Raw genomic sequence first — 16,089 nt, 5'->3', positions numbered from 1 at the left:
ATAAATTATAGAAAAGAAGACTAGTGAGATCAAGTATTCAGTTACAACTGCATTTAGTTTTTAACTGCAGTTTGCATGAGCTATTTTCTCTCCTAATCTGCAGTGACTAACTCAAATCATAAGTCCAATCATTAAAGAGGAAAAAGTAGCACGTTTCATGTGCAAAAAAACTCCAAAATACTAATCTTCCTTTTGGAAACACAAACAGCATATGTTATTGACACATGGAGTGCCACTATTAATACATGCAAAAGCCCCACACTACTTGATTAAAACCACAGATAATTAAACCAATAAATAGGTAATTTCAAGTCTAATCCTTTACCTGCTGTAACCTTTAAATGGTATTTCCAAAAGGTTAATGACTTATGACAAAACTCTGTCTAAAAGTTCTGAAATACTGAAAACAAGTTTACTCAGGTTTGGAACAAATGTAAAATTTCATAATATTAAAAAAAAAAGGTTTAAAATAATTAAAGCATGTGGCTTAGAAAGCTCTGAAACAAAAATTAACATCAGCTCTAAGGTTCCTTGTTCACCTTCTGCTCCCTAAATTCCAGATTCCAGATTTCCTGTAGTGGATCTGTACCCTTCTAGAACCATTCATCAGCACCAGATGTCCACCATGCATGCTACAGAGCATCAGTCATGTAGAATAGAGAATCAGCAGAGTCAGTCTGCTTCAATTCCTGAGCTCTCAACAGTTTCTGAAAAACACACCAGCTCTTGTGGCGTTTTTCTGAGTGTTTCCAGGTTCCTCCCTGCAGTCTGGGTTCCTATCCCAGAAATGAAGAATTCCTCTGGCCCCACGTTGTAAAGTAGTCTGCAGTGATCATAATGTAGTGATGCTGTATTGAAGTAGTGGACCCTGGAACATATGCTGCCTAGAAACCTATTTGCATGTCATCAGAAGATACCTCTGATACATTTTCAAACAATATTTTTACATCATTCTCTGAAAAAAAGTTTTGTCAGGACATTTTACTATTGGTTTTCCTCTGGAGGACAAATGCCACTTAAATCAGCAGGATTTGTATATATAGATAGGTATCTCAGTATAGATACATATCTCAGTTAATTTGCAAATTCTAGGCAATGTGTGTAGTCCTATTTATTTCAAGAAGATTAAAAAGTGGTGTAAATAACAACAAAATGCTAAATATCTAGTCTCCTTGCTAGAAAGCCTTGCCAAATAGTCTTTCATATTGTTAATTAAAGCTTGGAACACGTTACTTACTGACTTCTCAAACCATTTAAGAGATGGTATTAATAGGATGCAAAGGGAAAAACCTATCTGTGAGTTTCAAGCTGAAATAAATTCTTCTTCATTTACTCAGAAGGATGAAGGAAAAGCCACCATACGTGATATAAATAATATGGATTCCTCTTTCCCAAGACATATAACTTCCATTGTCAAAGCTGATGAAGTAAAAACCAGAGACTATTGAATAAGCAATGAAAAAAAGTATGTTTTTTCTAGTTTTAGTAACCTAGTACAAACCAAATAAATATAGCAGACTTGGTAGATAAAAGGGCATAGAATTTTAAAATTAAATGCCCTTGGCAAGTATTGTCTGTCACAATTACTCAACAGTGATTATATTTGTATTGTGTTACCTTTGAGATTTCTGAATAATGATACAGACTAGATGTAGTTTGAGTTGCTTATGTTTAATTGCACCTAGGTATAAAATATCTGTTAAAGTTGTACCTGCCTATATGTTACTTTATTTTAATTACAATTAATTCCTATTTATGCCAAATATTTACATAGTAATATGTGATATAAATATACTCTTTGAAAACAGCTCTAAATATAATCCATAGAACGCTAAATCAGAACAGGACACTTGTATGTTTATTTCACAGATTATGAGTTCTTAGGTATTAAAACAAATTCAACTTCTTCTTTTGTCCTTTAATATAGTAGAAGTTTGAAATGACACTTGGAACTTACTCAACTGTCAGAAAAGAGGCAACGTCTTTTTGACTTTTGTGAACTTCAAGAAAAATCCAAGTATTACTGCTGAAAGTATAACTGGGTTGGGTGCTAAGCACTATCTGCAATACTTTGGCAGCCACGATTTTACAGAGGGTCAATTAAACTTGCAATAACTAAGTTAGAAAATTTACCTTGGACTTACAACTGCAGCCCCATGTCCTGTGGTCAAACTGAGAAACACATTTACCTTCAGTACTCCTATTCACAAAGTACAATGTAAATAAATAGTCACCTTATAAAAGAAATTGGTGCGTCCAACAGATCCAATTTTTCCTGTGTGGTTCATGAAACAAATGTTTCCTTCAGTAGCACCATAAAACTCACAGATTTTAACAGCACCAAATCTATCTAAAAATTCTCTCCATACATCATTTCTTACTCCATTCCCAACTGCTAGTCGGACCTTGTGATTTTTTTCTCCTTCCTTCTGTTAAAAAAAGAAAAAATAATTTAAAATATAATATACTGATAACTGTATTTGATTGTTGCATATATCGTGGGGAAAATCTACCTTCTTTAAATACATCAAGTATAAACAACAACAAAAAACCCTAACAGTTAAGAAGTTGAAGAAAGCTGCATAGCTCTCCTACAGGTAGCGTGTAGAAAACTGCAATCAAAAAACTATTACCTTGTTGAACAAGCAAGTTATTTCCTGAATAAAAGCTGCATTAATTTATATAAATGCTTCCCTATTTTAAAAGTTGTATCATCTCAGCCTGTTTCCACTCAGAGGAATTAGAAAACTGGGAAGAACAGAGAAATGCAGGAATTATTTCTGTCAAGGGATTAAAGTTAGCAGACATTAATAGTTACTTTCTTGTGTATTCAGACTGATTATAAGAAACAATCAGATTTCACACATTTGTAATATCTGTTCATTCCCACACACTGCATACAAGTCACCTTCTGTATTTCTTTCAATATTAAGACTTGCAAGGCTTTGTTCAGTGTTACTTGGAATACATTACTTCTTGGTGATCTTGAGTATTTACTGTTGTCAACTCCCACGTTTCAGTACAAGAAAGACAATAGTATGTGTTCATCCAGTTCAGTGAAACTCTAATTTTATGAATACATTCCCCAAACTTGTGATTGCATGGAGCATCTTTAAAACACAATCAGATTGAAGTATCAGAAGGCAAAAAGTCTAAAATGTTGTTTGGTTTTGTTGGTTTTTTTTTTAAGTTACACCAATATCAAAATAAGACTCCCTTTTTGATCATTGCAAGTAGCAATACAGAATGCCCCAGAAGTGAGACAGCACAAAATAAATATAGGTACAGTTTGTTACCTGATACATTTAAAACTGCATAGCACTCTGGTACTGCAACACTGTCTGTATATACCTCTATATATGTACACTTACACAAACGTATATAAACACCTCTATACATATGCGCATATATGCACATATTCACACTCTTTATATATGTATGTGTGTGTGTATATATATATGTATACACACACATCCACATACATATACTAAAGAAAGCAGATAGTCTCTATTTTCTGTTCGTCTATTCTAGTTTCCTTTTCCCCTCCCAACTCTAATCCAGTATGAATTAAGTATGTCTTTATAGTGAAAATGCATTTTAGCACCTTTAATCTAGCATAAAATCACAGCAAATTATTTCTGCAAAGAGATCTGGTCACCTGACTGAAACAGGAATCTTTATATATTTCGGATGTTAAAAACAAGTGAAGCTTCTGCTGAGTCCATAGACAGGAGTGTTCCTCAGAGGCTTATGCTTTGGCCAAACTCAATTTTTCATGAGGATCATGAATTCTCACTTCTGTAACAAAAACTGCAAGCACAGTGAAGTTTTAAGTTCCTCCTCTAAATCACAAAGACTAAGTAAGTTTTCTTCTTCCTTCTTCAAAACCAGTAACTCATAGAAAGATAAATTACTTTATTGACTTTCACAGTCTTTCTTCTGGAAATTAAGTTCTCTTGCTGGGATGATTCAGCAAGGAACTCACCTATTTCACTAGATGCAGACAGCTCTTGGCAGACTACAAATCCTGCTATTTTACCTCAAACCTACATCACTCACCAGCCTCCCTCAGTCACTAACCATTCTGTTTTTACAACAACCCAATTCTTCTCTTTTCCCTTCTTCTCTCCTACCTTACTTTAGATAGAAAAGTAATTTCTAAACACACAAGCACATACTTCACTGACTTCACACTAAATCATTATTAAGAAGTGCTGCATTACATCATAGTACAATGAAACTGACCATGGCCATAGCCTGGAACAAAGTGTCTAAAAATTGCCCATAGATGTAATTTTTGGTGTGGTTTGTTTTTTTCAACTTCAGATGAAATATCACAATGCAACGGTGTAGATATTCATATATCTGAAATAATAAGGTCTGTTATCACTATACCATCAATGAACAACAAAAGTATCATTTTTTTAAGAGAAAGTATTTCAGTGCTACTTTCAACTTTGTCAGGGAAACTTCTAATTCTTTTTCTTCCCCCAGAAAACTGTCCACCATCTTTAGAATATTCCAGTCAGTTCAACTTAAAACTTTTCAAAGTAGGTTATTTTCCTTACAGTTTCATTGTTAAACTGAAATTAATGTGTCGGTAACTGAACTCCAGTTATCCCTTGCTGACACCACTGAATTATTCAAATGTACTGCCTCTGCTAAGATAGGAAAAATAGTCCAAGAGATTCTTTCACAGTAATCCTTTGTTGCACAATGAACAGAAGAGACAAATATGTGCACATATATATACACACACTAATTAATTGGGTCATTCATCAGGCTAGGAACATTCAAAATCTCTACGGACCAAGTTAATAAGCAGGTGAGTTTGCTTCTATTATTTATACTTCAAGAAAAATAAAAGCGTTGATGGCTGTTTGCTGAAAAGACACAAATTAGGATGAACTAGAAAACAATGGCCCACATGGATTATGGATTTTCTCCAAAAGGACAAATACAGCATCATTTCTAAGTGCAGTTACATCAATACTTTCAACTCCTCATGTGATTTTAGCTGGTTTATATTACTACAGCACAAAGTTGTTTCTCTAGTAGAAAAGACGCAGAGTAAACCTGACAGCTCAGCATTCTACTGTACTTGCAGTGTTAACACCTATCAACAATACAATGTATGACTATCTCACTTTAGGAAGTATTCTCTTAAGGCACTCAGCCCTTCTGCAAAAATACAAAGAAAGTGTATGATGCCATCAAGAACTGATCACAGAAAGCAAATTTTCTTAAAAGAGAGGGCAGTAATTCACTTCACAGCTAAGGTAAATTTTCTGCAACTGTCATATTTGTGATTTAGTCAGTTCAATCACAGTTGTACCCATCTGTTGATATAAGACTCCCTGAAGGGTGCTGCAGGGCTTTCTGGAGAAAACACATTAAAACTGTCATGCATTTAGCAGTCTTTCAGCTATAGGAATAGAAACTATATGTAATTTAATCTCCTGGCTGGTTTAATAAGTATGAAGAAAATTATTATAATGAGAGAAACTTTGAACAGTGGTAATTCACGTTAGTTTTACATGTGAGTAAATTCATATAGCTATTTTTAACATATTTTTACCTAAACTTTTTTATAACTAATACAGGACATTAATTTATGTTATCTTTATGTGTAACTAACTTTCAGTGCAAAGTGAACCACAGTAAATAAAATGGAGTTAGCCATTTTATCAGCTTTTTCATGACTTGATCTACGTATTCACCATCTGTATTATTGTCCCAATCACTGCCAGAGTCCAACTGTAGGGCAGGCATGTTGGTATCTATGGGCACCATGGCCAGAAACTTATGCAGTAAATAAAATGCAATAAATAAGAGAAGGGAAAGAAAAGGGATGATAATTCCAACAAATTCTAGAAACATGGTTGAGTGATGCACACTTAGGGTGTCCTAATGTATGAAAACAGAAATAAATATACAGGAACTTATGCTTTAAAGAGGCTATGGTATCAAACAGTCATACTTTGAATTTCTGCCATATTGAGACAGCATTTCATCAACTAGTTTCCCTTCGGTACAGTAGATAGAATGATAGGAGTAGGAGGAATTCCAAGGAGTCACCTAGTACACATCTCTTCTGGGAGATAAGCTCTGCTATCCCTGTGCTGTTCTTGACACCTGAACAAGCTGTGGCATGTCAGCCAGTTACTCTGCAACAGTCAGTATGCAGCAATTGTCTGCATGCATATTTTTAGTCTGCTGCAACAGCATAGTACTTAATTAACATTTCCTTCACTAAAAGCTGTATTTCCTCACAATATCTCATTTAGGAAGGACTCCAGTGCCTTGCCCTGTCAACTATCACAAATAAATTTAAATAATGTGTGTCCTATGATAATTTGCTCATGCTTTGTGTTTCTGAATGTGATTAATAGTTCTCTATAGATAATTAGGAAGATGGAATTTAGAGTAACAGAATGTTAGAACATCTTTCTGAGGTTTTTAAAAATGTCTATATCTTTATTTTCCTGCACTGTGATTTTATTTTCCTACAGAGTGATTCTGAAATAAAATTGGGATTCAGTCTATAACCACTTATTTCTAACAGTAAAGATGAAACATTTTTTTCAATGCCTTTTTGAAGCTTTAATAAGCAAAAACTGTTATTAGTTTACACCTGGATTTTTCTTCAGTTCATTCTGCCAAGACCTTTAAACCGTATACCAAATACTGCACATATCATAAATCAGTTTCTGACACACTGTTTCTCCATTTTGAGTGCTTGTTTCATTTGTATAGTAATCAATTGACAAGTCAAGATCTGCCTTATTACACTAAATACCACATACCTGGGATTTTTCATCTGCCAGTCTTTCCTCCTTAAGTGTTCTTTGTAAACTATGTGAACTATTGACATGATTAAGTTGTTGATAAAAGAAATGCCTTTTAAAGGGCCATCAGCAGTGTACTAATTGGTGCAGGAAGGATTCATGACTGTAGCTATATAAAAATGTACTTAGCAGTTGCTTTAAAAGAATACAAGAAAACAGGTTCATTGTCTTACTTCTAGCATTTCTGCAGCAGGAAAAGCCAAATGGAAAGAAGCAAAGGCAACTTCAAACAAAGGAGGCATGAAATGTTTCCTGTATTATGGCCTTGATGGAACTAAAAGCAATCTCAGGGCCTGAGAAATGCAAACATCTGTTAAATATAAAATATGATGGACAGACCACACAAGATTTACATTCATATATTTCAAAGGAATGAGTTTAACAACTTCACCAGTTCTCTATTGACACATTAGCCCTGAAAAAAGGGTCATCAGGGAATTAGTAGGGACACTGTAAAATGAGAGATATCCTACTGCCATGATTATGACAGATGTAATAAATTCTTCAAGATGCATGCTTACATTCACTTTTCAGTAATGCCTAATTATAAATTGCAGATAGATTTTTTGAGCAAAATACATACCCAAATTTAAAAATACAAGTGCAAGAAAGCAGGAAGAGTACTGAACACAGGCACCATAAGAAAGGAACAGGAATTCTAGGAACAGGACACATCCTTCCAGTTCAGGAACTGGTGGGTTGCTATTTAGTATAGCCACTCTCACCATGCTTTCATTAATCAATTTCCTGATAATCTAATAGATTAGATTATAACAGGAGCTTTCTTCCTTTAGCTCTTCTAATAGGAAGAATTCAGAGAATTAAAACATGCACAGATTATTTCTTGTGCTCCGTATTGCACACAGTATTCTGTGAGCAAAGTATGATTGAGATTTCTAGGCTTCACTACCAGGACATTTTCTGCATCTCCACTAGCTTAACCCAAAAGATGAGTACCTAGGAAAAGAAGCTGGAAGGAAATTGGTCATGTTATATGACCTCTTAAAGGCTTGAGCCACCATGCTGGAACCAGTAGCTGACATCACAACTAGCCTTCAGTGCTGTTTTGGATATGGAAAATCCATGCTTCCTAAGGCCAAAGGAACTCTACAAACATTACAAAAGACTTTTTCAGGAGGAAAACCTGAAAACCATTACCACTATTAGTGGGAAGAATGAGAAAATAGACACAGAATCATTGTGTGGATGGAGTCCAAGAGAGGTATGCCAGTACATTTAAATATCAAAAGGCAGTAGCCAAAACGGACGGGATTATAATCTGCTTTGAAATCCACTTTTTAAAAATAATACTGTTGTTGTAGTCATGGCAGTTTAAAGCACAGACAAAGTTTGTTGTGATATACAGTGTATTTTTTTATTAGATCAACTGATACAGTTTTGAGGCAAAAAATACAAGCTTCTAAATCCCAGGTCCATTTCTAAGCTTCATTTCAGATGGGCTGAATAGGTCCTTAGTCTAAAAATTCTATTTTCTCTAACTGCATATACAAACAGTGTTCGATTCTCCTTTTAGGCACTGTTAATACTGTAGTAGGTCAGTAACAACTTCAATTAAGAATTATGTCTACTTATGACATACACAAGTGGTTGCAGATTTTTTTTTTAAAAAAAACCCAAGAATAATAAATATATTGCAAAATTCCCTCCAGTAAACAAAATTGTAATGACATATGCAGATTATTCAGAGACTTCAAATGGATGGTACAGATGTGGTTATCTGTAACTGTGACACGTTACTGGTTTGGGGTATTTAATAAAATGTTTATGTTGAAAACCTCCAAGGGGCTTGACAAATTTCCACTCTACATTTTAATGATAAGAGAAATAACAATTTCCAGTAGAGAACATAAATTGAGCTAAACCTTAACGGGGAATAAAATGTGATGTCAAGTAAAACCTGCATTGTAGAAAAGAGCGTGCTGACTCATTTTTCCTTCCTTACCTGACTATCAAATTCCCTTCCTTCAAAGAAGGCAGTTTCTAGGTGGCAGACAGTGCTATCCAACGTACCTAAATCCCATTCTTACACCCCTTCCTGCAACGCTTGAGTCAACAGCAGGGAAATAAGTGTTCATTCTGTTTGCTTATCTCAGCAGCATTCACTTCCTTGTTTTCTCCTTCTAAATTACTATTGTTCTAACAATAGTAGAATAGTAGAAGAGTTTTAATAAAATAAATCCTTAAGCATCTTTTCTAAAGTCACTTCAGAGCACTTAATCCCATCCAAAGAAATCTTGGCCAAACTGGATCTAGTAAGAGAGATTGGCTTGCTTCATCTTAATAAAATAAAGTCTGAAACCTGAATGGTCTTATACACTTGAGGTAACCCCCAAGGAAATAGGAAATGTTACTGATGCCAAAGGATAACACTGGCTCAATACCAAATGTACATAAAACAGGACAGATATTGAAAGAAAATTTCTAAGCAATGACATAATTAATTGTGAAATAGACTTTGATTACAAGTAGAAGTAAACTCTGGTTTTAATAGAGAGCTTACCACGTTCATACAAGGTATCATAAATCTTATAATGTCATAATGTATGACAGCTTACAAGAGTAGAAAACAGGACATAATGGTCAATAAAACCTATTTCTAGTCTCTGTTTGTAAACCACTTCAGGTTTCAGGTCTCCTTTACAGAAAAGCAGGAAAGAGATGCTGCATTACCATTCATATCTTTCCAAAAGCTTCAGGATGCAATGTATTATTTAAAGAGCTCATTACTTCAAATTTGAAATAAATCTGCAAGTGCATTAGGAAGATTTTGTATACACTTTAAATGTTGAATTTTAAATATGCTGCAACCCTCTAAGGAAAATATATCCACAGATTAGTAAAGAAGTATTGCCAAGGCCTTTGCTTAGAGAGGAAATAGGGAACTACACTATGCCGTACTTCTGAAATTTCATAGATCATTGTTAATAGAGACTTTGAGCAATGTCAGCCAGCAAGGCCACGTTATAATTTGCTGAATGTTCTCTTTCACTGGAGTAGTCACGCTAATATTTTAGAGCAGGATCCATTTTGTAGCTACTGATGGCTACTAGCCAACATTGCTGGCTCTTGTACTTTCACTATGATCAAAAGACTGCAGAAAAAGTGCTTGGAAGAGGGCAGGCACAAGGATTAACTCACTTACTTAGGAGCCCAGCAAAATCTGTAAACATCACATAATGCAAGGTCCCTGTACTCACACTTAAGGAAAAAAGGCAACTTCCTTTTCTAACCAATGTTCTTTCCAGACAACAGGTTACTAAACCAAACTGGATGCAGAACAGGTTTCAGAAAAATTCTACTGCAAAACAGTCTTCAAGAGCTCTTTAAGAGCTGTGAGTAGGAGGCAGAAACCTAAAACAAGACAAAACTAATAAGGAAATTAAGCCAAGAGTCTATATGCTACCACAGAGACTTGCCAAAAGTTCTGTTCAAAATCTGTGAAATAAGAGGCCACACTGTGGCCTCCAACTATTAGAAATATAACATTTATTTCAAGTTTAGTGTTAAACAAACAAATGAAGCACTTAAGATAATTGTTATGGTTTGAATCTATCTTCATTGGAAGGGCTTTATAGGACTCTAACCTTGAGAACACTGCCCACATAATATCTTCACAGAGCTTTAAAACTTGTACTAGCCATATCTTTCTCATGCTGCCAGTATATATAGTACTTCTAAGTTAATGAAACTTAAAGAGAGATAACAACTTGGCAAATTATTTCACCTAGTTGAAAAATAATAATGGATTGCATAACATATTTAAAATCCTTCCACTTATTCGTGTGAACATGTTTCTCTTCCAGTTTTAACATGACAAATACTTACTATTTTTCTTCAAGTACCTAGCTGTCAAAATGATTCATTTTGTAATTTTAGTTTTTCTTGATAAGGTACATTAGGGCTCTCTTTAGCCAGCTAGCAAAAAAAATAATCAAAACCACCCCCCCACCCACCCCCCGCCATAGCCTCACAGAGCAAAGAGTTTAGACATGCCAGCTCCTTTAACTTTACGATGGCTTGGTAAGGACTTAAAAATGAGTGAGTTTGGTTTAGAAAATGAAGTATATTAATCTATTATTCTTGCTTTAAGACACTGAACAGTACAAAACAGGGAAAACAAAATGCCATTCTCTAACTGTACAGTTAAAGGACAGAAAAGGAGAACAAATAATATCTGAGGCTGCAGACACAGCAAAAGTTGGGAAGTGTTGGAGAGAAGGGATATGACTTTGGGGAAATCATGTTAGTCTACAATGAAGAAAAAACACAATTTAGAAAAGCTAGGCCCTTCATATGATTTGATTTTCCTTTTGGTCTTTAACTTGACTTTTCATTATCCTGTAACTTTTTGTTTATTTTATTAAAAAGTTAACAAACAAACAAACAAAACAAACAAAAAAAAACACCAAAAAAAAGAAAGAGAGAGAGAAAGGTATCACTATTCTGGTTTCACATCCCAGTCAGTGGTGGTCACCGGGACCAGAAAGAGAGAGAGAAAGGTATCACTATTCTGGTTTCACATCCCAGTCAGTGGTGGTCACCGGGACATCAGCAATGCCCTCTTTAATTCAAGCACATCCTCTTTGCTGAGGCATGCATGGATAGTGCTGCAGGATCTAGGACTCACTGCTACATTACTTAAACATACTTCTGAAAATTTTCAGGAGAAAAAAAAAATCCAGTAGATATTAATGGAAATTGTTATTCTGCTGGAAAACAAGACTGATTTGCATTCTCTTTGATTTATTAGCACATTGCTTAAGGAGGAGGTTATTCTGAAAATCATAAAATGAGGACTTGGATTAGAAAAGAATTTTCAGATTAATTAATTTGAATTATTGGCACCATTTCCTAAGAGATGAGTCATTTCAGTAAAATTCACTGAAAATGAAATAAACCACTGATTTTTTTTTTTTAAATCACAAAATGAAATTATGATAGAGGCAAAGGGAGAATGTTCAAAGAATTAATAGTTGCATTGCATCCAACTTCTGTACATTTTCATGAATCTCTGTGTTCTTCTAAACATTTTGTTAAATTAAAAGAGGATACAGTTCTTTTTGCTTAAGAAAGTACTTGCTTGCAGGTACTTGGAAGCTTTATTTATTTTTACTTAGTATTCAAAATAAAAGCTGTTTATGATCATAAGTAACTGTGTAAAGCCATTTATTAAAATGCTTAACCAGATAAGATAATGTATTATGTAACATTTAGGATTTATTATTGAAACACAGTAGGACAACCTGCAGCTCATAGATGGATGGTAATTGCCAGCATTAGCAAGATGAATTTTAGTTTATACTAGACTATGAATGTTTGTTTCATATTCATTTTGACACATTTAGCACAAGCATTTGAGGACAGAAAGTCAGTTGGATTTGCTAAGCAACAGGTTTTAGCTGTTCTGTCTATATTATTCTATACATCTTGAATTTTGCCTAAACATCTTGGGCTCTCTCTGTCATCAATGGGTTGATACAGAAACATACCAGCAAATAGCCAGATCAAGAGTTAATTCAGTTAACCTGAGTCAGCTATACTTGGTAATTACAACAGGTTCAGCATACTTAGGACTCAATACCATGTAGATAAACCATCACACCACTGACTGCAAAGGGAAAGGAAGCATTTTCAAATTAGGGCTAACACAGTTTCAGAGAGGAATGTCACTTTAACAAAACTAGCTTTGCTGTCTGGAATAGCTTTCTAACTGCAACAAAAGGCATTCTTCCTTTGAGCTGCTAACCAAGACCAAACCCCTTCCAAATTTTAAAATATGGTTTAGATGGTCTCAAAACAAGCACATTTCACAAGCCAAAACAGTGCTAAAACAGGGCCTACAAAACTTGAGACCTCTGATATGCTTACGTGCCAAGAAAAAACGTTTTGAAAATTCTGAAAAGACATTGAACAGTAATCCTGGTTTTCTGAACTTACATTGTGAAACTTTTGTGAAATATTTTTTCACTAAATGATACAGAATCAGTTTTTAGTCTCGAAATATTTTCTTTTAATACTGGAACCTCTTCCTGAATCAAGCCATTTGTGTTTTTTTACAGTCTAGAGATCATCAAATATTTGAAGAACCTCACATAAAAAGAACGGCAGAGGGACAGGTTGAGTACAGTTTTATTTCCCTTTTAACATAACCACATTAAGAACAATAAACTTAAACATCACTTACAGATGAATAGCCATCATTTTGGTTCCACTTACCACTGGCTGGCTGCAAAGATAACGGCAAAGCTCTCCAATGTACTGGATGACGGTCACATTGTACTTTTTGCAGTCACTCCAAAACTGACTAGCTGAGAACTTCTTTTTTAACACACAGGTTGCACCTTCATGGAAACAGTAGAGAAGGAAATGAAGCATTTTCTCTATATGGCAGCTTAGCTAGCTATGTTCACTGTTCCTACAAAACAGAAAATGAGAGGAACTAAGAGCAGCTTTGTTCAGAGAACTATATGGTATTTATTAGAAGACATGCATTCAAACCTGGTAGAAAGGAGATGAACCCAGTCTCCTCCTTGGTGAGACAGTAAACCAATAGATAAGAGGTTACAAGCAAGAAGACAGCTTCTCTTTGTGTTGTAACATTATTCAAAAGAGTTTAACTGGAAATATCCAGAAAAGTCAGCCTGAATTAGCAAATAATTTGGGTATCACTGAAACTTCATTTTTCAGCAAAGTATTCATTGATGCACATTCAGACAGAATTAATCCATAATCGAATGATCTTTCCCTTGCTCTGACTTGTCCTCGATGATTCAAGAAACAGGAAATATTTGCCACCAAGTTCTAATTAATCTTTTATAAGAGAGCCATTGAGGACACCTACATTGTCTCAGTAAAATACGTATTTTATTGTCCGTGCCAAAACAGTATACAAGTTAAATGGAAAAAAAAGTTATATATCATCTAAATATATATGACAAAGCTGAATGTTTACTATAAATATATTTGTCAGTCTTTTTAAGTTCACCAAACTACGTTTTAGTTCTATTCCACTCTACAATGCTTGGTCTGTACATCCACTAATGCATTATACACACTGCCAAAATATTACAAATGTCCTTAAACTCCTTTTTACCTAAATATAAAAGAAAGTAAAAACATTTGTGACAAAAATGACTATAACTAATTCTTATCCAGTACCGCAAACATAGCTTGTAAGAGACCCTTTGCAACTACAACACTCCTCTATCCCCAAAATACAGAAATACAAAGCTATTCCCAAAAGACTATTCATCTGATTTCGGCAAAGCATTAGTTCCCTAATGGCAGTGAACCTAAGTGTGTTTTATACATTTTTATAACAATTAATTGTCTATTAACAACACAGTTAAATGAAATGAGCCCTACCCAATTCAATGCATCCACCGATGCCAAGAAGAGATGCTGCACTGTGATAAAGAGGCAGAGTGATATAAATGATGTCTTCTGCGGTAGCACCAAAAGCCCACAGTCCAGCAGCTCCTTTAAGAACCTGCATGTGACTGATGACTGCGGCCTTTGGAAGACCTGTAATGAAAACACAAAACCATGCATAAAGATAATTCAATTATTTTTTTTCCTGTGTAAGGTCTCTAAAATCACAAAAGAATCAATTCTTTCTTCCATATAGAGCCAACAAAGGGCCAAAAGTTTTAGTGTGCATAGGGACTTCCTTTAACATAAAGAGGCATCATACTAGATCTCTTTCAGGCAAGAGTCACAGTGACTGCAACATCATTAAGAAAGGTATGAGATCTACACAAAGTAGATGATGAAGTGGGTGTGTATCTAAGATATGTACATCTAAGTCTACCTTTTGCGTTTAGAATGCTAGGAAGACTTGTAGAATTAAAAAAAAAAAAAAAAAAAAAAAAAAAAAATCCAGCAAAAAGTCCACTCCAGTTAGGTCCTTCTTAATGAGTTTCTTCAGGTTCAGCACAGAATTTCTGTTCAGCAACACAGAGACTCACATGCAAGAGCTTGGGCTACTACTCTGGTACCCATTATTTTGAGTAGGGAATGTGTTCTTGCTTCATGTGTGTTCTCATACACACACACAAATTTCAGGCTGAACGATGAACAGTGAGAACTGTTAAAAATTTAAAAAAATGTAATGGTTCAGAAAGTTTTCTCACTTATTCTAGCAAAGTTATCATTCATTTGAAGACTGAACTAGATAGAGCTGTTAACTGAAGTGTAATCTATGGAGATTCTAGCTACACTTCAAAGATATTCCAAAACCCCTCACACTAAAGAGAAAAGGCAATAAGCCTATGCTGCCAATGAACCACTTATAGCAAGAAGTGCTCTACAGAGTCTTAAGTTTTTTCCTACCACCTGTACAGACAGTTGACTACAGAGCGTTCAAGATATTTCTTCCTTGTAACTAAGTTTACCAGTCACTGATTTTAGGAGCAACATTATGCTCTTGTTTTATCAAATAAGTGTGAAAATGCTCAGTTACTTTAGATTAGAATTAGTTATTACATACTGTTCAGACTAAACAAAGCTTACTCTTTTAGTTACACAGTATATAAAAGAAATCCAATGTAATTTAATGTAATACATACAAGCATTCAAAAATATTTTAAATTCTACATAACTAAAATTTGAGACTTCACGCAGATATTCTGAATGCAGTTATAAGAACAAAATCCTCCTACCTGGTGAATTCTATATTTTTTAGCTAAAACTCCTTACTTTTAACCAGCAAACTCAACAAAATTTATATTAGCAACATTACAAACATACCTGACCTTTTGACAATATTTATACCTTCCAAATTTTTTTATGCTAGACTTGACATTTTTATTTCCTAGTTTTACCCCAGAACCCAAAGCAAATAAATTAAATAATTAGTTGTATGAGGGAACAAAGCCATAAAACACATATTCATTTTAAATCTTCTTGTGACTAAAACTGTTGTGTTCAGCTGAATGGGAATGCCAATCTGCTTATCTTAACATCATGCTGCTTTTCATGTCGGTGATCAGTTTTTTTTAAAGTCTTAGCTTCCTAGCTCCTGCAGCACTGGTAATAAATTCAGCCATCTGTTTCTAAACTAAAAGGCTAGTAACTTAATCCTATTTTCTGTCTTTACAGTGACCTGCATAGAACATGATTTAATGAAGAAAAAACAAATGTGTATTTGCTTGTTTGAAGATTGTTTTTTGAAGTTTTATATACAATGTTAGCTATATTAGATAGGCAGCGGTATGTGATC

The 16,089-nt window shown here is 34.6% G+C and overlaps 1 protein-coding gene across 1 annotated transcript in view; it reads right to left on the bottom strand.

Annotated features, from left to right (window-relative positions):
• Positions 1–16,089, bottom strand: part of LOC126036539 (long-chain fatty acid transport protein 6-like) — a 39,895-nt gene that overhangs the window by 13,614 nt on the left and 10,192 nt on the right. The window contains exons 3-5 of the mRNA XM_049796467.1: positions 14,235–14,393; positions 13,086–13,210; positions 2,235–2,429 (exon numbers count right to left, since the gene is read on the bottom strand). Coding sequence (XP_049652424.1) covers positions 2,235–2,429; positions 13,086–13,210; positions 14,235–14,393 — 479 coding nt within the window. The remainder of the gene's footprint in view (positions 1–2,234; positions 2,430–13,085; positions 13,211–14,234; positions 14,394–16,089) is intronic.

The sequence above is a fragment of the Accipiter gentilis genome, chromosome Z (genome assembly GCF_929443795.1).
Source record: "Accipiter gentilis chromosome Z, bAccGen1.1, whole genome shotgun sequence".
NCBI lineage: Eukaryota > Metazoa > Chordata > Aves > Accipitriformes > Accipitridae > Astur > Astur gentilis.
Note: the sequence above shows the minus strand (reverse complement) of the source record. Positions and strands in the feature narration are given on the sequence as shown.